This window comes from Aedes aegypti, chromosome 2 (assembly GCF_002204515.2).
Source record: "Aedes aegypti strain LVP_AGWG chromosome 2, AaegL5.0 Primary Assembly, whole genome shotgun sequence".
In the NCBI taxonomy this organism is placed as follows: domain Eukaryota; kingdom Metazoa; phylum Arthropoda; class Insecta; order Diptera; family Culicidae; genus Aedes; species Aedes aegypti.
The window spans coordinates 214,552,770-214,575,662 of NC_035108.1; the positions used below are offsets into that span (position 1 = coordinate 214,552,770).

Genomic DNA, 22,893 nt, shown 5'->3' on the forward strand with positions numbered 1-22,893 from the left:
GCTAATAATCGATTTTATTCTAAGAACTGACAAAAATGTGGAAAAAATGATGAGTTTCAATGCTCGGCCCATTTTCGATTTTCAACAAGGCATGGGCCTTTTTTATTGGCCAAAATAGAATTTTATTAGCGTGCTTGGCCCAGGGCCAGGCCTTTTCGGTTTTCAATGAATGAGCAAGAGAGACTCATTGGCCTCTCACCATGCTAAGGCCAATGACAGTTTGCGAAATTTTCCGATTGCCCTCTTGATAGAGCGAGAACCGATCATTGGCCGTTTCAAGCAGTGGACCAATGAATGATTTGGAAAAAAGCGGTTATTGGCCGTTTTGAGAATCGAGTTTATAACGGTAAGTTTTATGATTATGTTGACAACGTTTGCATAGTTTGTGGGTGTTGGGAGATGCTATCGAATGGTATCAAAACCCGATTTGTTTACAATTTGATCATTGGCCCTTTAGAATTGTTACGCGAGTATTCACAAATTTCATAACGCCGAAAATGGTCAATTTCGATACCCACCCACCCCCTCGTAACGCATTTTGTGTGAATGTTTTTCGAATTTTGTATGAGCTGTAACAACACTAGGACACCCACCCACCCCCTACAGCGTTATGAAATTTGCGAATGGACCCTAATATCCATTTTCGGTGAGTTGCATTTTCTAATCGTCGACCGAACTTACAATGTTCAATTTGAGATCTTGCGCCAGTCTAATGCTCAAGTCGACTGAAAAAATAGTGTATACTGGGCTCAACCAATCCGATGACGTTGACATGTTTTGATATGACGATTCATGTCATTTTCTCATTCTCTTCTTCTGGCTGTCTGCTCCAACAGTGCAATATTTTGTGTGAAAGATTTTTCTTGAAATTCAACGGAATTTGGATACATTAGTCCATAAAACGTAAGTACATACAATTTCTGAAATCATAGTCGATAGTGTATCTGTTTTTGTACTGTGCATATTTTGTAACTAGCAAGAGAATGGCTTTTGAATATTCATGACGTGTACCTCCTGCCACCCGGTAGCATTGTTACTTCTTCCCCTAAGAGTCGGCATTAAAATGCCGCTTATAAATCACAATAATATTCTAGGATAAAGACCTTTATAATATGTGTTATTTAACAGACAATAAGACAGCCATCGTTAAATGTAGCAATCGGTTTTAAACCATTTTCAACCTGGCTCCAGAAGATGGTTTAGCGATTAGCTATTGTAGCACTTTGCTTCTGTTGCCTCCAACTTGATCAGGGTGAGACAAAATAGGTATTCTTCGAAACGTTATTTTGGTACAAACTGGTGGAACTATTAAAAGTTTGGATAAGGTTTACAGGTCAACCTTAGCCTTCCTTAGCCGAGTGGTTGGAGTCCGCGGCTACAAAGCAAAGTCATGCTGAAGGTATCTGGGTTCGATTCCCGGTCGGTCCAGGATTTTTTCGTAATGGAAATTTCCTTGACTTCCCAGGGCATAAAGTATCATCGTACCTACCACACGACATACGAATGCGAAAATGGCAACTTTAGCAAATAAAATGCTCTCAGTTAATAACTGTGGAAGTGCTCATAAGAACACTACGCTGAGTAGACGGCTCTGTCCCAGTGGGGACGTTAATACCAAGAAGAAGAAGGTCAACCATGGGTGTAGCTAGGATTATTTTTCTTGTAAGAATTCCACTACAAAATCCTTCATTTCTTCTTGGATTTTTAAAAATATTCGATTGTTTGCTTCCTAGGACTTTTACAAAAATAATCCAAAAATTCAACATACAACTTTGAAAGCTTCTCTGATTTCTGTCGGCATAATTCCAGAAGCGACTTTAATAATGAATTCACGAATTTTACGCAAAAACGATCATACACATCTTCCGCATAGTTTTTACATAAACCGTCACGCAAAGCTGGTAGCGAGTCACTTTTTAGAGACATGGTCACTTTTTTTAAACCAGTCACTTTAAAGTCTCTTTTTTGAAGCCGTTTCAACTAAAGTCACTTTTTTCGTCAAAAAGTCACTTTTTTCTACTATTTTCAGCTAAATTTTCGAGAGAAAATTACAAATCGGCCTTACTTCAATTTAGGTTAAATTTATATTTAACTCTATGTCACGATCCACGTAATTCGTAATAGTATCTTAGTTATTATTAGTATGGTGTTAGGTTGTGAAACTAAAGATTCAAATGTTTAGTATTCTTTTTGAAAATAATAAGAATTTTTATATCTTGAAATCATGCATGGTTTCTTCAAAGAAATGTGAGAAGTCAAATCCTCTTCTTGGCACTTTTGATTCACTTCGGCTGGAGGGTTTTAGAAAGCCATGGAGTTTATAATTGACAAGTATATGCGCGGTACTAACATATCTTTAATTACGTAGTTTAAGGCAATTCTGACTATAACTCCTAATACCAAGTGAATCATGAAAGAGTCCTAGTAATTTTGATTAAAATATTAGAAGTTTTGTGCTACTACTTTGAAAGCATAACTCAGATAAACGGCCTATTAAGCTTATCGTCTTTATGCTAAATGCCTATTCAGCCAAATGTACCTCCCATTAAAATTACTGATGGTAAATTTTAATTTCACTCAGGTTTGATTCCACAACTCGGCGTTCAAAGGACGCGTCTATGATACATTGGTCTCAAGAATCATATTCTATCTTATATCATCATTTTTAATTTGAAATATTGATTACGGAGAAATATTACATTTTCCGTAATCTTGATCTAGTTACACTAATAGTGAACGAAATGTGAAATGACAAAAATTTTGATTTCACGAGTATACCAAATTCTTTTTAAAATTTACATTACAAAATAAAATACTTTGGTAATATAAAAGACACAAACGGTAATCTTATTCAAAGCATCTTTATAAAACTTTGAAAAGGTTGGCAATCTACTAAAAATGGATTATTTTCGTAAATGTCAACTTTTCTGTTAAAAAAATTTTTGGCAATATCTTGAAATTTTTGAAGTACGATAAAAAAAAATCTAAATTTGGTACTCAACTAGATCTTCTACCTATAGTAGATCATATTGGATATTCCCTTCTTCATCGTAAAACAGTGTAGTAAAAAATATGTAATAAAATTAATCACATTTGGATTTTCAAGTCACTTTTTCGAGAATCGGAAGTCAATATTTAGTCACTTATTTCTCAAATATGGTCACTAAAACAACTTTTTTCGACACCTCTTTTTGCTACCAGCCCTGTAAACCGTTAAACTATGAAGGACATCCATCCTCCATTTTACATTCACATTAACCCGTATAGGCCTGAGTGAAAGAAAAATACTGATAAGACATAATTGAAATTCGTTAAGTGATTTCAATTATGTCTTATCAGTATACTATATCTTATTATTATTATTATTATTATTATTATAGAGTTTTGGCACTTCTTATCAAAAGATGCTGAAAACTTGCACCTACCCCGGGCAATATGTATGCCAAAGGGGATTAGGCTCTGTGGATCTCATTTATCGGTTTACTTATCCTAATGAGTCTGCTGGATGAGCTTCTCAGTTATGGTGGTTCAGGAACCGTCTGACTATGCTGCAGGTTCCAAGAATCACCGCTTTTTGGATGCTGTGTAGGTCCTTCTTCAATTCCAGCTCGTCTAGGGACCTTAGGAGAGATTTCGGGACAATTCCGATGTTTATCTAAATCATGTCGATGTCTCAATGATACCCCACATTGAGACATCGACATGATTTAGATAAACATCGTTGTAATATCTGGAAAAATATCAAAACATAGATACTTGTGGATCAATTTTCGAAACTCATGAAACTATTCAAATTTTGGAAATCTGTATATGAATTTTGAAGGATTTTTTTGGCAATTCTCTGAAGGAATCCTAGAGACTATCCTGGACTATATTTTATCAGAACTCATTCAAATAATGAAACAGAAAAAAAACAAACCAAATTTCTCCCAAATATGGATTTTGAAGGATTTTTTGGCAATTCTTTGAAGGAATCGTAGAGAAAGATCTACAGAAATTCATACGGGAATTATTAAAAGATCTGTTTTTATGTAATATCTAGTGAGTACTTCGTAGAATAATCAGAGGAGTAATACTTGCAATATAATACAGAGAAATTTTCCAAACTAAATCTAATTATCTGATAAATTCTGCATACTTCCTTGATTTGTCTTGCATTTCTGAAGAAATTGCTAGGATAATATCTTAATACTACTGAAAGCAAACTACTGGAAAAATCCTTCAGATTTCCTTATAATTCTCAAATTATTTTTGTGTAGAATTTATTTTTATTAAATCTACACACAGGGTGTCCATCTATCCGGGAAAGCCGGGAAAACCCAAGAATCACTCGAGAGACAGTTAACGGTTTCTAGTATAACTTTAGCCAAAAGTTGGTTCCAAGGAGAGATCTTTGGCATATTTTTTACAATTGCTGTCGTTTTCTTGCGAAATACTTTACAAATTTTTGGCTGAAGATGCTGTACCATTTAATTCCACTAGAGTATGTATCCTTTGACAGAAATGCGTATTTCGACCTCAACTGTAAGGTCGTCTTCAGTATCGCGTACTAGACTCGTCTTGAAAAGTGTTTAGTATCTTAAGAAAATCCTAGATAGGTTTTTGATTAGATGCTTTATGAATTTCTATTAAGATTCATGTGACATTTTTGATGGCATGATTTCAGGAATCCTGAATGGCTTTTAGGGTTCTGTAAAAGAGTTCTGGTGGATTTTTCTTGAAATTTTGAGCGAATTCCTGTAGGATGGTAAAATGCTGAAATAAACGATTTTTGGGAGATAATTTCGAGTTGATTTTAGGCAGTACCTGGAGAAACTGATTCGGATTCTTGAAATCTGACCAGATTTTGTATATATTTATCTAGATTTACAGCAAATTCTGTCTAACGTGTTGCTTGTGAGGTTCCTAATTAATTTATGAAGAGATTTTTAATGGCAATGTACCTTAGGTATACCTTGTCGAAACTCTTGACACAATCTTTGATGGGTTGCTAGTTAGATACTTGTTTATGTTATGTCACTATTTTTCACAACCAAGCAATCATTGTATTTAGCGGAATATCGTTTCTGCGAGAGTTGCAGCAGATCGAGAATTTCTTCAGGAATCAGCTGTGGATTACATCTATCTAACTCATAAATTTAAAGTCGTTCTCAGTAGTTGATTTATTGGTAAATCAAAAACATTTTTGGTATGTGAAACAATGATCTGAATTTACAAATACAAAGTATATTTTGATCCTTTTGAATGAAAGTAAAGTTTTTCGAAAGATAAATACGATTTTTAAACAATAAATTTGAATTGGTAAATAAAAAAAAACTTGGTCTGAGGGTAACTTCAGCAAACTTCAAGTGCGGACAATTCATGAAAGTTTGCGTAAAACATCTTTAGTGTTGTTATTTTAAATTTCAAGGACTCTTTTATACCTGTTAGTCTACAACTCTAAAAACTCAAAACGTTTTTAACCTCAATATTTTAAAATTTTCTGTATATTTTTTTCGTGATGTACCTACTCAGATCAACTCCTTTAAATTAGTTATTGTTGTAGTTATCATTCGACATATAAAAACAAGCAGCTAGGGATTAACAAAAAAAAGTTAGTGATTATGTTCAAATAATCCTCTACTCTCTCTCTAAAAAAACTTATGTATTTAAAGGCATTGCCTCAAAATCCATAGTTTGACAAGAATAGTCTAAGTAAATGGGGGCCCAAATAGCCGTTGCGGTAAATGCGCAGCTATGCAACAAGACCAAGCTGAGAATTGTGGCTTCGAATCCCATCGGTCAAGGATATTTTCATAATGGATATTTTTTTCGATTTCCCAGGGCATTGAGTATCTTTGTGTTTGCTACACGATATACACATGCAAAAATGGTCATTTGGCAAAGAAAGCTCTCAGTTAATAACTGTACAAGTGCTCATAATAATTTAGTTTTCAATTCTTCTGAATTCATTTGATTTCATGAATGATTCGAAATGATTCAATTTGAAGTTTTAAAAATACTAGAAAAGTAGGTAGTACTCTTCTTTGAAGTGAACAAGCGTTAAAATTATCCTACAGATATCTCTTGCTTGCGAGAATCATAATGAGAAATCATACTTTTTTAATAATAAGAATAATTTTATTGAGCCACATGACCAATCTGACATGACTTTCTTCAACCCTCTAATACCCAAATTTTTATATTGGATCTAAATATCATTTTTAGGGCTGATTTCTTCACCTTCGCTTAAGCCGTAAACCACGTTTACCCATACGATTAAGCCAGGTTTAAGGCCTAAGTAGCGGTGAGGAAACCGCTTATTAGTTATCTAAAATCGTTCTAAACACGTTTTGGTCAAATATTTATTTTTATTCGCAAATCTATGAATTTTGATTTTTGGTTTTAATAATTTTTATTTTGGGACATCCCTATCCGTTTTCATTTGTGACATTATGTTAATACCACCAAGTTCTTCTTCTGTGAATGGTTGATAGTAGAAAAATATAAAAGGTACGATTTTTATATTACACGTTAAATGAACCCCAGTCATTTGTAGGTTATATAAAAATCAGAGGCGTCGCGTGCCCAAACCTACCACCTGTTCAACATGAAATATTTTTCACATTGCTTATTGAAACAGTGAATTGATGATTAACAAGCTATCAAACTTTTCATAAATAGCTAAATGTATCAATGTGAGCAAATATGCGTTTTTGCATTTAGTATGATAACTGAGGGCTGCAGCGATCGTTTGTTTTTAATTTCCTGTGATGTTTTACTTGACTTGGACATATTTTCAGCTAAACATTAATTTTTGTGTATTCGGCAGAAATTATGTATAATAAATCTTCGAGCTTTTCATTGGAATAGGTACCTATAAATAAAAGAAACCCGATTCAAGTAATACACTATTTAATTCCACTAGAGTGTGAATCCTTTGACAGATACGCGTATTTTGACCTCAACTGTAAGCCCGTCTTCAATGTCGTACTAGACTCGACTTATTTATTTTCCCTATTTTCAAATATATTTTTCTCATTTTCCTAGCATTGCAACTATTATGTGAATATGCAGTGTACTGTATACGTGGAAAATTTAAGAATTCGGTGTCATATTTCAAACATGATTACATATCAAGGCGCCCATTTTTTTCTGTCAATCCTTCTTCAATCAACAACATAGATCTCTCAATAATCTATAGGCTTGAAGAAAATAAAAAAATGCTCTACCCTATTCAATTATATTCTTCCTCAGCTTTTATCATCTTCCTCAGCCTGTTCAAGCGGCTGGTTGAACATGTTGAGAGAAGCCGACATCGTATTGCATGAAAGTTTGCATCATCCTTGCATGCATCCTTACACTCTAAGAATTTTCCATTTTGACTGCGCTAGCTTCGTTAAAGCCCTTTAATATGCCTTTAATTTTTATCATTTCTCGCATGATCTGGGATAACGCCCTAAAAGCCATCGGTAACCACGTGTGTAGTTCGTTGTTTCTGTGCAAATGAATGAATCAGCTTCCAAACCAAAATCACTGGCGTGTAGAGGATAATCCTTTCTTCACCATACCGTTGTAAAATAACATGTAACTCCATTTAAATGGTCAGAAACAACGAGCTACACACATGGTTACCAATGGCTTTTAGGGCGAGATCAGAAGTTATGCGAGATTTAGATATCAATACTTCTTAAGCTATAGGGGGCCGGATACTATTCTTGCCACATTTGAATCACGTTGGCAGTGGGTTTTTTTTTTAAGCTACAGAGTTGATATTTGGCCACAATATGCGTCGTACTTCTTATTGCAAAGTTTCAGGCAATTTGGCAAAAAAAAACATGCCAAAGTGAATCATGGAAATGCCCAAATTACTCTGCACCCTAATAATCCTTCTAAGTTGGTGAACGAACACTTAATCTTTTTCGTACAAAATATATTTTAATAGGAATCTTTTTAGCGTGCACGAATCGGACGAAAAAGTGAAACCTGTTCAATTTATTTGTAGAACAGGTTGGTTCCACACATGTATGCTTCAGAGCGTATAGTGGTTTTCACGCCCGATGGTATGGGTGACCTAGTGTAGATGTAGTTGTGAACCTTAGAGGAAAACAATATGCACTCAGTCTTGAAAAACACCCAGAATCCGTGTATAAATTTTTCAAATTGGGTAATATTTCCATATGCATTTTGATGAGTCTGGAAAGCGTGTGCAAGTTTCTTTGAGGAAAACAAAAACAAACTGTGTATGACGAGCGTATGCTAGTCTACGTGTGTTCAAATGTCACTAAGCTCTATACGTATTACCAAGCTGTGAATGTATATGGGAGCTTCGATATAAGGGATTTGGTTCAACAGGGGCAGTAGAACAGGTTGGTCGCACAGAAGAACGGTATGGCTCTTCAGCTTTTGCGCTGCACTACGCTCGTGCTGTGGATATAAAGCGCGCTATTTTCATGATGGATGTATACGACGGGAACGATCTTGGCGTGTTGAGAAAATTGCCATGCTATTTTTCATCTAGTTAATAAGAACCCGCACTCTATTGAAAATCCTCATGCTATTTTAAAATTTTGTGTTGAACTTGCATTGTTTTTCTATTTTTATATTCAAATGGTCTACCTGTTCTATGAACAGGTTGAACAGGCTGACGAGACGCCTCTGATAAAAATACAATTTAAAAAAAAATACAAAGAAGTTTCAAAACCACAAAAAACTTTTCTCATATGCTTGTTACGAGTCAAGGTTTAAGCCAAAAATAGAATCATTTCGATTTCCGAGTTACGAAAAAATACACAAAATTCCAAAATGTACCCCGTCTAAAGGCGGGGTTGGATATTAGAGGGTTAATGTTTGATAAGAATTCAGGTTCTCAATCAAGCTTAAATGAAATATGATGGTTAAAGGTTATACTAGTTGAACACTGCAAAGGCTTGATTCCTGCAAAATTCTTTATATTAATTTTGCGGAATTTTGAGCAAAATTCTCACAAATAATTAGCAGGATTTCTAAGAATAGTAAAGATCAAATTTTTAACAAAACTGGACAGGCTTTCCAAATATGGGTGGATTTCTGAATGAATTCTCGATTCATATAAAATACTGGACAGATATTTCACAAATTCCAATACTATAAGTTTATAATAAAGATTCTGGGTGCATCATAATTTTTTTTTTTTTGAATCCTGCGTTAGAGTTTCGCAAAATGTCAAGCAGGATTATCACATAACCCGACTGTGCCACTAGGCGTTGCATGCTAGTCCGTTGTCTAGTGTGGTGCTTCGTTCATAGGTAAAATCGTCCACTGGAAGCATTAACGTGTTGGTGTCGTTTTTAAATTGTGACAAAATTCTTAGAGAGTTTCTTATAACATCTTTGACGTGATTCTAAATTAAGAGCAGGATTTTTCATGATTCATGTCCCTAGCTTTATAATTTTGATGTTCCAGATATTGACAACAATTTGGAAGAACCATACACGCTTAGACAACTTGCAGATGATGCTATAGTTTTTGTTAATCGCCCAGGAGCGGAAATCTTGCAAAGTCCTTAGAAAAATTACTTTGGTAGTCTATCCACTTGGTCTAGTAATTTAAAATAAATAAAAGTAAAAATATAATTGTATAAATATTCTGTAGATTTTGATCAAATTCATGGCAAGTTTAGAGTTCTAAGTAGAAATTGCAATATTTAAACAAATTCTGTAGACTTGGGTCAAAATTATGGTAAATTGCAAGCTCTTAGTAAATTGCAATTTTTATTTTTTTTTTGTTCAAACAAAACATTCAAAATGTTAGTTCAACATTATGAAAATTTGACAAAAACGTAGAAAGGAGTACAGCAGAATACACAGCGTAATAAAAATGACATTTTTGCATGTCTCAAGGATCAAATTATGTGTCTCTAGTAGTTTTAGGACTGCTGAATCAGATGCTGTTCTCAGAAATGTTCCAGCACGTCACAAGTTTCAGAAAATACTGATTTTATTGATGTTTACATAAAAATTAAACAATGATTTATCAAAAACTTTTGAGATCTAATCCAACAATCATGCAAAATAGGACTTTAACTTTCATTTCAGATATAATTTGGTTGAAATTACACGGTTAAATTTAGATTAAATCGATTTTTTAACACGCTTACAGTCTCCATACAAGATTCTTCGTTTCTCTTATATGGCAAAATACAATACTTTTTTAAACCAACAAAAAATAAGTTTTGAGCATCGGAAGTGTTATGATCTTTGTTTATAAGTATCGTTCGTTATACACTTGAAGTTTGAGTTCTGAGGCAAATCAAGCAAATACATTGCCATACAAGCTGTCAAACTTGCATGCAACTTGGCTAAAATAGTCAAATTTAGCATTTTCAACAGCTAATATCTCATAAACTAGACGTGCTATGATATTTCTGAAAATGGAAATGGATTCAGCAATCCTTAATTAAGTTAATAGCGGTATTTTGGTGCTTGAGACAAAACCGTGTTTCGCAGTGATATTTGACTCCTTGGCATCTCCCAAATCTGGGCATGTCCACCGCGCAGTTTAATTTATGTGATTTTGCCCGCGGTGCAAAAAGGATGGGCAGACCTGCACTAGAGAGTTTGTAGCCTTTGATAGATATACGTATTTCGTATTAGAAATTCCTATAAAATTCGTGGAGAGAATAATGGAATGCAAAGCATTCCAAAGCAGTTTATAAGAACAATACTTGGATTTATTCATGGACAGTGCACAATAGTTGGGCTCCATATAAAGGGGCGGCTAAAACTATCAAAAACTTTATTATTATGATTCTTGATTGAAGTTGAGTTCAACAAATTTAAATTTCTATAACTTTTATGACGGCAAATTTGTTGAAGTCAAAAAATTTAAGAATGAAATAATAAAATAAAGTATAAAATTCATAATTTAGGAACGCAATATTTCCCTAAAGTTACGCACTATCTGAAAGCTTATGGTTCAACACTTTCATCGAGCATTAGGATGGAAAAAATATTTGGTTGAAGTTTTAATAATATTCAATATTACACTTAAGTAATTTTGATGATTTTGAACATGAAAAACAACTCTTGTCGTGTCATGTTGCCGCCATTCCGAATATTGCACATCAAAAAGCATCCTCACATCTTACAAAAAAAGAACGTTCAAATTTGCTGATTTGCAAGTTAGAGCTATTTAAGTAATTCAATATTTTACATATATTTTGACGATATTTTTCATACAAAGTTTATTTAATAGTAGTTTACGGAACAAGTTGCAGAATGATGATTTTTACAGCACGAGTCGTGAATTTATACTACGAGGCTTGCCGAGTAGGATAATTACGACGAGTGCTTTAAAAATCGAGTTCTGCAACGAGTTACATATGTATATTTTTTTTGCGATTTCGTAGAAGACCACTTGAGGGAATCAGAAATTATATTAGAATGCATTCAGCATTATTTTACAATTTCTGAAAAATTGTGTTATGATTACGCAACTCAAAACAGTTGCGTAATGAGAAAGCGTTTCGTAATGAATCATTACAGCACTGGTTTCAGTTGCGTAATGACTATTCCTGCACTGCAGTATGCAGTATGCAGTAAGTAGGCCGTTGGAAGTAGGCGTGATGGAAAACAGCCTATTACGATGAGAAATTGCAAAAAATATATTTCAACACTGTTCATACACATTTTGATCAAACTCGGTCAAATACAAACAAAATTTGTACTTTCAGCCCAGTTTGATAACTTGTTTTTTTTTTTGAAAAAGTTACGTAATATGTGAATTAATCCTTCTGAAACAATAAACACGCCAAATAACATATTCAGATTATAATTTTTAATAAAATTAACTTATATTTCCCTACATTTTCAGCCATCGAAAATGATTTCTGATGTCCAGTTGGCTGTATTCTGCAACGTTCTGGGAGTGTTCCTGTTCTTATTGGTGGTCGGATTCCATTATATAAACGCCAACATGGGAAGGTAAGTTACTCTTATGATACAGTAAGGGCCCGATTTTGTCAGGCTGACAAAATGGGGAACCTGACAAAATCGGGTCATTTTTTTTTGTTACTGTTTTTCAAATTTTGACGTGTTACATGGACTTTTAAGAGGGCGATAAACGTGGGCGTAGCCAGTTTTTTTTATCAGGGGCTCCCTCCCCTTAATTGGCGGTATCGATACTTAACACTGCATTCACGATTTCCACACCAAAAAGGATAATTATACACTACCTCTGCACCCTTTTTGCATGAAACGTAAAACACGCATTTTTTTCAATGTTGAGTGATTGATCTATTTAACGTCTTGGAAATTTACCTATTGGAAAAATTCTAAAGATTCGTTTTGTTGTGGTCCCTTTGATTGGCAATTTTGCTCTGACCAGTAAGACAAACGAAATCAACTAGAGTTCCTAGTTATACATTATCGTTAAATTTTCTATGAATTTCTCCTTGAACACCGAAATTCCTATAACATAACCGAGCAGAAGAAAATAACTTCTGAATACCAAAATAAGGTATTCCATATCAGAAAATTGCCAATACTTACAACCCAAATGAGGTATGATTGTGCCCTGCATAAGAGGTAAAATACCTCAAATAATATCTTCTGCATGTTCTACAAACACCAAGCTGATAACTAGATCAGGTATTGTAATACCTCAATAATACTTGATGGATTTTCATATAAAAGTGAAATTTTTCAATAGTAGTTCAATATTTCCAGCCAGTGTTGATAGATTCACACTCAATTCTCAATCAATACGCTCTCCCGTGAGAGCAAACTCATTGGAGATCTGTTTCGCAAATCTCACGCCTGAGATTTTGATGCAAAAATCACTCAATCAACTCAAACCGTAAAAAATGATTCAGTCGCAAAACCCGTCAACAACTCGTGAAACCCGAATGTTGTTGTTTAGGCATGACCCCTTACGATAGAAAGGATTACTATAATTTTACCAGACTAACAAAAAAATATTGCAGTGTGTGAGCAAACTGTAGAAATTCGAGACAAAGAGTCAAAAAGGTAAGCCAACTCATCCATGATTTTTTGACTGCTGAGTTGCTTGATTGACAACTCACGCATGAAAAATCTCAAGCGTGAGTTATGAGAAATTGAGTTTTTCACAACACTGTTCCCAGCAGACCTCAATCTAATAATAGCAGCTGTCTAATACCAAAATAAAGTATTTTAAATGACTTTGAAGATTTTTTCAATATCATTCTAATACCAAATTGAGGTATTGACAACTGAATAATACCTAATATTGATATGATACCAAAATATGGTATGCATAAGTTATTGGAAGTATTTTTTCCTCCTCGGGTGCCCAAGAACCAAATAGCACTTTAATTCGCCCCCTATGCCAATATAGAGCTATTTTACGGCTTACATTCCCTATATTAGCTGTATAACAGCCCTATAAGCCCGAAAAGGCGAATTGGCGGGCTAGTGGTTACTTGGGCGGCTACGCCCATGCGTGTATGTCATCAAACAACATCTTCAATTTTAATGTAAACGTGGTAAAACATAACGAAAACAATTTTTTGACAAATTTAAAATAGGCTGACGAAATCGGGGGTAGACAAAATCAGGGGCAGACAAAATCGGGGGCAGACAAAATCGGGGGCTGACAAATCGGGTCAATTTAGTGTCGAACTCGGCAAGGGCAATAAAGACAAATAATAATCCTTTATTGTAAGCCTTTGCTAACGATAATTTTGTAAGTTTGTGCGCCAAGCTAATTTAAAATTTAAACTTCTATCGTTACAGAAATGCCGGCATGTCGAAGCATAAATGAAGGTACGTCGGGTTCTTTAGGCATTAAAACATCCCATTTCCTTATAAAAATAAACTCTATTTTATTTGGGAACTTAGCGTGTAAGTGTATGGATAATCTCTTGAATAAAAAATGATTCAGGTCAAATAGCACACTTTGTCTTGGTGCATAAAGGTCAATTTCTTTCGTGGTCCGTTGATGACTTTTTCCTTCTTTCCAAAACTTGTTTTAAAAATATGTATTTAGTGTATAATCATCTGGTAAAATAGTTCAATCAATCATTCTGTTCTTTTACATAAGACTTTTGTCAAAAATGTATAGTCATGGGATAATTAGCACATCGTTCAGGTAATCTTAATACTCCACTGGCTTTAAGTATGAATGTTCACTCGAACTTGTCTTTGTACTGAAATAGAGAAAAAAGTACTACTCGTTATCAATCAAAAATTATTTATATGGTAATATGTGTAACCTTTGAATGTCAATTATAGCATCTAGATCAATCATATCTTTTTTCATGTTTTGAAACATCAGTTCCTCCATTCGGTTGTGTATGCTTGTAAATGTGGGTCTGTCAATGGGTAATGCACTCCAACAGGAAAGCATTAATTCATACCTGTTGAATGGATAAATACAACAGTTATAATTCGATTGATGATTTGCAACAAAACTAATACGAACAATTCTTTGCTACAGCTGTCCGGCTTCTCCATGCGATAGCCTCTTTTCAATTCCATGATTAAATCACACGTGGACAGCAAGGGGTAAGGATTGCCTCCGAGAGTACAGATTTCATACAGCAAAATACCGTACGACCAAACATCGCTCTGCGAGGTGTAAACTTGATGCGTAAGCGATTCCAGGGCCAACCATTTGATCGGAAGCTTGCCGGTTCCAGTTTTGCGATACAGGTTCTGTTGGTATATGTCTCGACTTAAACTGCAAGAAACAAAAGATGGTTAAGGTTAACATATGTTGCTGGGATGCTATCGAGATACTTTCAAGTGACGTTCTTCGACCTAATCATTATTGGCCACAAAATATCACTATTTTTTTCCACGAAAACGGTAACTAAAATCATTATTTTCATATGATGATAGAACTGAAACATTAAACGTATTAGCATAGACAAACAGACGTAACGCTTAGAACAAATCGTAATCAAAGTCATAGTCACTAGGACATGTGCGCCAAATGCTAAAATCGGCGTGTTTAGCAGATGAGCTAACAGATGGCGATATCGTGTAAACGCAAAATACGATGTCAGTGCTACAGGTGGTGAATCCACCTACCACTACAGTCACTCTATTCACAGTCTGGGGAACATAAAATACCAAGAACTGGCAACGTGATAATCTCACTAAAATCACTGGTAACTGAACAAAAAGTTTAAGCCTTCAAGTGACTGTTTTGTTTGAACAATGAAAATATGATACCGTACACCCCCGTTAATTTGAACGGTACCTCATGCAAACCATCGGGGTTCATTTTTAATTTGAACATCTAGTCACCCTTGAAACGTGTTTCTGGTCACCTCTTTCACTGTTTTGTTTTGATTCTGCATTTCGTTCCACAGCGTTCCATTCCACTTTACTCCGTTCCATGAGCTAAGTGACGTTTGAACCATTTTTAATCTGAACGATGTGCAAATTAGCAGGGTACAGCTTGAGCTTGAGCTTGATTGGCCGCCCGTGGATGCTACTCCAGTATCGCCAGATCAGCTGCACTTACACAAGGAACCAACCGAACGACTGCTTGGGACTAACAGGCATCCTCAGTGTATAAGTGCTGGTGATCTGCTATTTTTAGACGACAATGGTGCCTGCCACGTCAGAATGCAGACCAATGTGGGGAAGGGGGAGGAATTGATGATGCATTATACTGGCTCCCACGTAGACCGTATATACCACTGCATCTACGCTAGTTCATGCGGAAGTGTATGAATTGGGGGAAAGGCATGGCATTTGCTATTGTGGTTAGCAGACTGCCTATGAATCAGGCGTAAGGAAAGGCATGCGCGTGGAAGCGTTAGGGAAACGGTTTCTTGTCCGTCTCTGGTTCTAGCGTTTGCTATGAACGAATAGTTTGAGTGTGATAGATTTAGAATGGAAGATAGAAGCAAGTGAAAGATATACAACTACAAAGTACGTGGAAAGGGACGGGCCTGGGATTGAACCCATGACCTTCTGCTTATGAAGCAGAAGCGGTAGCCATCAAACCACCAACTCCGTCAGCATTTGTCGATGTGCAAATTAGAGGGGTACAAAAGTGTTCAGATTAAATGTGGTCAAACCAACGGGGGTACCCGGTATTTTTTTCTCAATCAATAAGCACAGACAAACAGACGTAACACTTAGAACAAATCTTAATCAACATCATAGTCACGAAGACATGTACGCCGAATACTATAATCGGTGTGTTTGGCCGACGGGCCAGCAGATGGCGGTAGTGTGTAAACGTCAAACACGAACAAAAACGATACGAGCGCTGCGGGTGGCGGATCGGCCACCTACCATATTTTTGAATCGACCGTTAAAAAAGTGGTCGATGGACAACGATGAGAGTGTGACGTCTGTTTGTCTGTTCAATAAGTTTCATGGAGGTCAAATTTCGGCGAATATTTTGAACTGCATTTTGTTTGTAATACCATAAAAGTTTTCACTACACTTTTTATATTCAATTTAGAGGAAGGATTATTAGAGTATGTTTAAAACTACAAATTGAACTTTAACACTTTGATAAAAAAAAATACTAAAATCACTAGTAAGGCGAGTAAATATCTTTAAACTCTAATATGTGTTGCTTATCTTGACAGATAGGCCTAATTCGTCTGCGACTTACAGACTTCTTCAGTGTCGAGTGCTCGACTTGAAGAGAACATCGCATGGATCTATTATTTATACTAGAAAAAAAGTGTGTTGGTATGTTAGAACTAGATTCTACCTGTAATCGTATACAAATGAAAGGATTGTCAAAATTAGAAATTCCTGCTTGTTTGGCAGGTGGTCAATTAATGTGTTTATGTGTGAAGGTTAGGTATAAGTTTAAACAGCCAAGAGTACCCATTTCCTTGATCTTTGTTTAGTATTTTTTTGTTGTTTTGTTTGAAAGTTTCTATGCTTTCCGCTACGTCAAGCTTCCAAGGATTTGAAATATGTCGTAAGAGTTTGATATTTTTTGTGTTAATGAAATGTTGTTCATTGTAAATATGTTCTGCAACTTTTGATTTGAAATTGTGTACATGTCCTTTTTCTGTGTCTTTGTGTGCTTTAGTAACTTCTGCTACGTGTTCTTTAAAACGTGTATTGAGAGTCCGTTTTGTTTGTTTGTTGAACCTAGGAGAGTTTGGAGTTGGTTGTTTCTACTGGTAAAAACTAACTCGAAACCAAACTTTCGTAGGATTGGGCGTAGCTTTTTTGTTTGTTTTTGCAAAAAGTGAAGTGTTAAAGTTCAATTTGTAGTCATAAAAGTTTTGTAGATTTTTCCTGTAATGCGAATTATTTCTTGTTTTTTGTTGATTTGAATAACTTTATGGTCACAATACTGCCCACTAATTCAAGCACTATCTACCTGTCATGTTCTGTTGGTTCCGACAGTCCTATCCGCCAGACTGTGAATAGAGTGACTGTACCTACCACCATATGTTTGAATCGACCGTTAAAAAGGGGAGTTTTTTCTCAAAAATCTCAAAAGTGTCAAGAAAAGAATCATGTTTAGTTAGATTTAACAAAAGTTTTGAATTTTAGGCATGTCTGGGTCTAACGAATCAGAACACACTTAGCAAAACTTACCCAAAGTCCGAAATTTTAACTGCTTTGTCATAGCAAACCAGAACATTTCTAGCCGCTAAATCCCGATGAACCACTTTATTGCGGGCCAAAAATTCCTGTGAATGACATCAATTTAAATAAGCATTTGAATTTTTCAGTAATCTGAAACAAAAATAAAAATTCCTTACCATTCCAATGGCGATTTGTTTGGCAAATTCGAGCAATTGTCTGCTCGTAATGATGTATTCCTCACTTTGATTTCGTTTCTCACTGCACAGCTCTTTATAATAGCACTGATTGTTAACCATATTACATATTTCGTCCTGTTTTGATTGCGCTCCGCTTCCGTTACTTATGCTATCACACTCGCATCCGGAAACTTTGATGCTGCAGGGTGTCCTTTTGGTCCACGTTTCTATGTCTTCACTGCTGTTTGATTGCAGTATCTCCACGTTACATTTGCAAGAATTAGTGCATATTTTTGTATTGTCTTTCAGGTCGTTGGACTCGACTTCTGCGCAAAGGCTAAAGTTATTATCAAAAGTATCATTCAGCAAAGGATATAGTCGGTTTTCCGTTATTTTCATCTCCGGTGCAGATTCTGTTGGCTCCGGTGTATTGTGATCGGAGATATTCTTGTAGGCGAAAGACTTCTTATCGTGTATAAAAGGAGCATCAAAATTAAATACGTTTTCAGGCTTTTTGTTGCATTCCAGGCTAGGTGATCGACATCCTTCGAAAACGTCATCTTTTGGGGTCAACGCTTTAAGCGATTGTTTTGTAGTGGAAGCTGAGCGGTCCCTGTTTCGCAATACTTTATGCCACTCCGACCTATTGATGAAGTGTGAAGAGAAAACAGAAATAATTTTTATTTTTTTATTGATTTTATATTAAGTATTGGAAAGATTGAAATTTCTTATTATTATTATTATTATCTTTATAAAGGAGACTTTCAGCCCTTTGGTTGGTTCATCTCCGTTGAAATTTATTAGAAATCGTTAACAAAAAGGCATAAAATATCTTTTTTATCTTATTCTTTCAAAAAAACGTTATAAAAACGCTTAAAGCTAGAGGCTCACGCGAAATGTAACCATGGCAGAGCCAAAATCTTGCAAAAGTTGCAAATTGTTTTTTTTTTCCGAAAAATATGAATTGAGATGACTGGTCGCTTGATTTCATTTAGTTATACTGGCTGAATCTAACAGAATTATAACTTAACGATTTATTTAGTTCTGATCATTTTTTTTTCTTATCAATTTTTGTAGCAAATTACCGGGTACCTCGTTTTTTAATTTGTACCCCGCTAATTTGCACATCGTTCAGATTAAAAATGGTTCAAAATAATAACCATAACATAATAACCTATGATATTATATTGTTATAACGATAAACGATGCTAAACTGAAATATAACAATATTTGTTTTATTTTTTGTAACATGATGTGTTCTAAAATTTAGTGTAAGGTACCGTGGGGTAAGTGGTTACAGAAAAATCAATAGTCAACTTCATTGTTATGTACAGCTAACGTTAATAATGTAATTCAAACTTTTTTTGTGGATGACAAATGAGGGACTAATACACTTCAAATCGACAATTATTTTGATTTTTGTGATTATTATTTATTGAGTATGAGGGACTTGAAAATTTGCGCCAAATGATCCACTTGCCCCACCATGGTGGGGTAAGTGGATCACCAATAAAAAAAACTATTCTCTAAACAAATGAGGTGTAATTATATATAGTAAAAATGATATTTCTCTCGTTCTTGTTATTGGTGCATGTTATGTTACATTTTGATACGTTTAAATTAAAAAGTATCTCTATTTTACCAAAATATTTTAAAAAATATATATAAACTAATTCACACTAAAAAAATATTGTAACTAGAATAATTTGGAGAAAATGTATCTATTTTATTTTCATAAGTTATGCAGACGTATTGTAGGATTATTCCTAATGATGTTTTCGAAAAACACTCGTAGTTTAAAAATATTACTTACATTTACTTTTGTGTAACAAACTGAAATCTTTTTATTCTATTCGTGAATATAATTGTACCATCCGTCTAGAACAATTTATATCGTCAAATAAGGTACGATAATATGATTTCAATTGGAAAATTTGTTTATTTTGCTCTTTCGCAATTCAGCTTAGATAAACCACGATAAGTTTCGCTTGAATTTTGAAATATTCAGTATTTTATATTTTTATAAAACCAGAAAGATTGAAAATACTTTTAGGTGGATTAATTCAAATTTTCTATGGAACTTTGACAAATTTAAGCTGGGAATGAAAAAAGCAAAAAGAAAACAACATTTCAGCATATTCAAACTTATTCAAATTAGCATTAGCAGTCTGCTAATATGCTATATTAATGCTTGATCCACTTACCCCATCCCATCAAAAAATAGGGGGAAGTGTGCCATGTCCATTATATCTGTATTTATTTATAAAAATCACATACTTTTCATTGTGAGTCACTCAATTAGAACTGAAATGCTCACCATGTGCTGAAAAAACTAATAGTATTGGATTTTAGACAGAGATACAATGGATTTTTGATTGATAGAAACCAATTTTGAATATAATTGATTTTTGTAAATTGTTGTTTGCTTGTGTTAGTGTACGTGTATTACCAGTTTTGCAAAAGTATTAGTGTGGACGTAAGAATATAACCTGAAACGAAGCAATGGTGCGAAAACATTCAACATATTCAAGTATTTATGCTTACTATGAACAAATGATCTACTTACCCCACTGATACACTTCCCCCACTGTACCTTAATATATTCTGATATTATGTTGTTATTTATATTTAAAATAAATCATTCCATAACAAGTCTCCACAGCACTGGTAATCGATCATCACCAATTTCAACCTAATTTTGGTCAAATGTTCATTGACCTTAAACATGCAAAAAGCCGAATTTATGTTCCCTAATATCATTTTAAACCCTCGTGATAGCAATTTTGGCAAAAACCCACGATTGTGCTTGCATTCTTCAATATTTTTTTGTATATTTTTGAAACTATTGGACATAGAGAAAAATGACATTTGAAGGAAATCGTTTAAGGAGCCTTGAAATAATATTTTGGACCAACATTTGGTTTGGTTAAATTACAACAATGTTAGATATTTATATATCAATCGGAAGACTTTCGGATATCAGGAGGTATCAATTTGTTTCGTTCGTGCTGCTATTTTACTGCCCATACTCGCATAACAGTCCCATATTATATGGGATTTCATATATAAATGGGACTGTTATGCGAGTATGGGCAGTTAAGCAAGATAATAATTTCTGCCTCGCACCCATAAATTGGAAGAATTCGGCTATGATCATAACAAAAAAAATAAAAAATTTACATGAAAATTAACATATAGGGTAATTCGCCAATTGTTGAACGACAAAAATGCTCGCTGATTGTTGAACCGTTATGGCGCGTTTACGGACTGTTCAACAATACACTCAGTCAAATGGACTATCGAAATACATAAGAACCACTTATGCCACAATAAATCGGGTTGAAATTCATAGGTGTGCCTTATGAAACAAAAATCTGAAAACAAAAAATGTTTTCGCGGCGACCTGGAATCGAACTAATCGAATTTGGTATCGATAGGCCCGTGCGTACACCACGAGCAACACATTTTGCTATGAAAACATTGAGAGCAATTTGTTGTAACATATTTAGTAATAATTCAGTTATAGAAAATAACAAAATGAAATATATTTTTGTTTGATTTGAAACATAATGTGTTACATTTTTGTTTAAATTATAATATATTTTGTTTTAATTTTGTTTAGTGTACAGGAAATTGTGTTATAATTTTCGTTATTTTAACTACTGATTAGCCAAAATTATAACATATTCTATTAGAAAAAAAACGCGCTAACAAAATCTGTTACAACTCTACTGTAAACCACTGGTCGGGATAGCTTATACATACACTGAGAACAGCGTTGCAGTTGAAATTACTATATTAGAGGGTTATATTAAATACACAACGCCACTTGATTTGTGCAGACTAAATTTGCATTTATTCCAAATATTTTTTGCATTCAATTTTACCATGGCACCATTTCGACAGTAAAAATTACTATATCATGGTTAAAAACCTGCAGCAGGCCAGAATCGAACCGAGGATCTTGCGATTGTCAAGCGCGAACGCTCACCGCTCGGCTATCGATGCGGTTGGATTAAGAGGGAATAAAACGCAAATATAAAGCGTTCTTGATAGCTCAATCGTGATTGGAATAGTAAATTTAAAAACCTTTTCATGGTTCTCATTACTTCAATGCTTGTTTCAGTGTAGGCAGTTTTTTATCATGCACAGAAAATAACAATTTTTGTTATAATTCAGTTACGGAAAATAACAAAATTAGTCATATTCTTGTTTGATTTAAACATATGGAGCCAGTTTCGGCCATACGCCAGGTGTAGCCATAGTAGATTATACGCCATTTTACATAGCCAATCAGGATGAAACCTTTTGTGTTCAGTAGATCGCATTCACATGATAGAGCTACATTTATTTACTCGTTCGAATTGACTCAAAACCTAAGAAAAACAAGTCATTTTCCTTATAATTTTAACTCCCATACACCTTATTTGGCCAAGGTACATTTAATTTGACCACTCTCATAAGGAATCAATGTGATTGGCCAATTTAGGAACCGAAGCTCAATCTCTGGCCGAAACTGGTTTTGGTGGCCTATATTGACCAACTAAATTTTCAAAGTGAAATAGTTATTTATGCAACATGTTGCAAAATGATGATTTTTTCAGCACGAGTCGAACATTTGTCAAACGATGCTTGCTGATTTGTTACATACGACGAGTGCTGAAAAAATCGAGTTTTGCAACGAGTTGCATAAGTTACCGCGGGGTAAGTGGGTAAATGGGGTAAGTGAAAACAATTGATATATTTTACTGAATATGTGAATTAACGTTTTAAACTCATGCGTAAACCTTTGAGGCCATTCAGAACATTACGATAGGTAAGAGATTTCTGAGATTTTTCAGCCATTTTTGCATAATAGAGCGAAAAATTGTTAACCTGTCAACTGTTACTCCTTAACAAGTTGGCGGCGTACAATCTTATTTTAATATTTTCAGTGGAAAAAAGTTGCGGAAAATAATTTCCTGTACCACTTCTTAGTTGTACTCTGTGACAGTTTCAAACTGCAATAAAAAAAGTTTTAGAATTGATTCGACGTAGACCTAAATAAAACTAAATTTAAACACCGTCAATTTTCTTATCAGGTGGGGCAAGTGAAAAGTTTATCATTAGAGATTGTATTTGTGTTTTCTCTTTAAGTAGCCATGAGTGAACATGGTTCGCAATTATCATAGAAAAACATAACGTGCTGATAATTC

The 22,893-nt window shown here is 34.6% G+C and overlaps 2 protein-coding genes across 8 annotated transcripts in view; one reads left to right on the plus strand and one right to left on the minus strand.

The window, feature by feature from the left end:
• The first annotated feature begins 751 nt into the window (after nt 1–751).
• On the plus strand, nt 752–13,894 carry LOC110676370 (dolichyl-diphosphooligosaccharide--protein glycosyltransferase subunit 4). Its single transcript, XM_021843944.1, has 3 exons — nt 752–903; nt 11,833–11,942; nt 13,734–13,894. Exons 2-3 carry the CDS (start codon nt 11,842–11,844, stop codon nt 13,759–13,761), a joined length of 129 nt encoding a protein of 42 aa, XP_021699636.1. The 5' UTR covers nt 752–903; nt 11,833–11,841; the 3' UTR covers nt 13,762–13,894.
• Nucleotides 13,895–13,963: 69 nt separating this feature from the next.
• Nucleotides 13,964–22,893, minus strand: part of LOC5574477 (tyrosine-protein kinase receptor torso) — a 198,415-nt gene continuing 189,485 nt past the window's right edge. For all 7 annotated transcript variants that reach the window (XM_021843939.1, XM_021843940.1, XM_021843938.1 and 4 more), the window contains 5 exons: nt 17,699–18,341; nt 17,532–17,626; nt 14,422–14,679; nt 14,213–14,356; nt 13,964–14,146 (listed from right to left, as the gene is read on the minus strand). In XM_021843939.1, the coding sequence (XP_021699631.1) occupies nt 14,095–14,146; nt 14,213–14,356; nt 14,422–14,679; nt 17,532–17,626; nt 17,699–18,341 (1,192 nt within the window). In that variant the 3' untranslated portion in view covers nt 13,964–14,094. The remainder of the gene's footprint in view (nt 14,147–14,212; nt 14,357–14,421; nt 14,680–17,531; nt 17,627–17,698; nt 18,342–22,893) is intronic.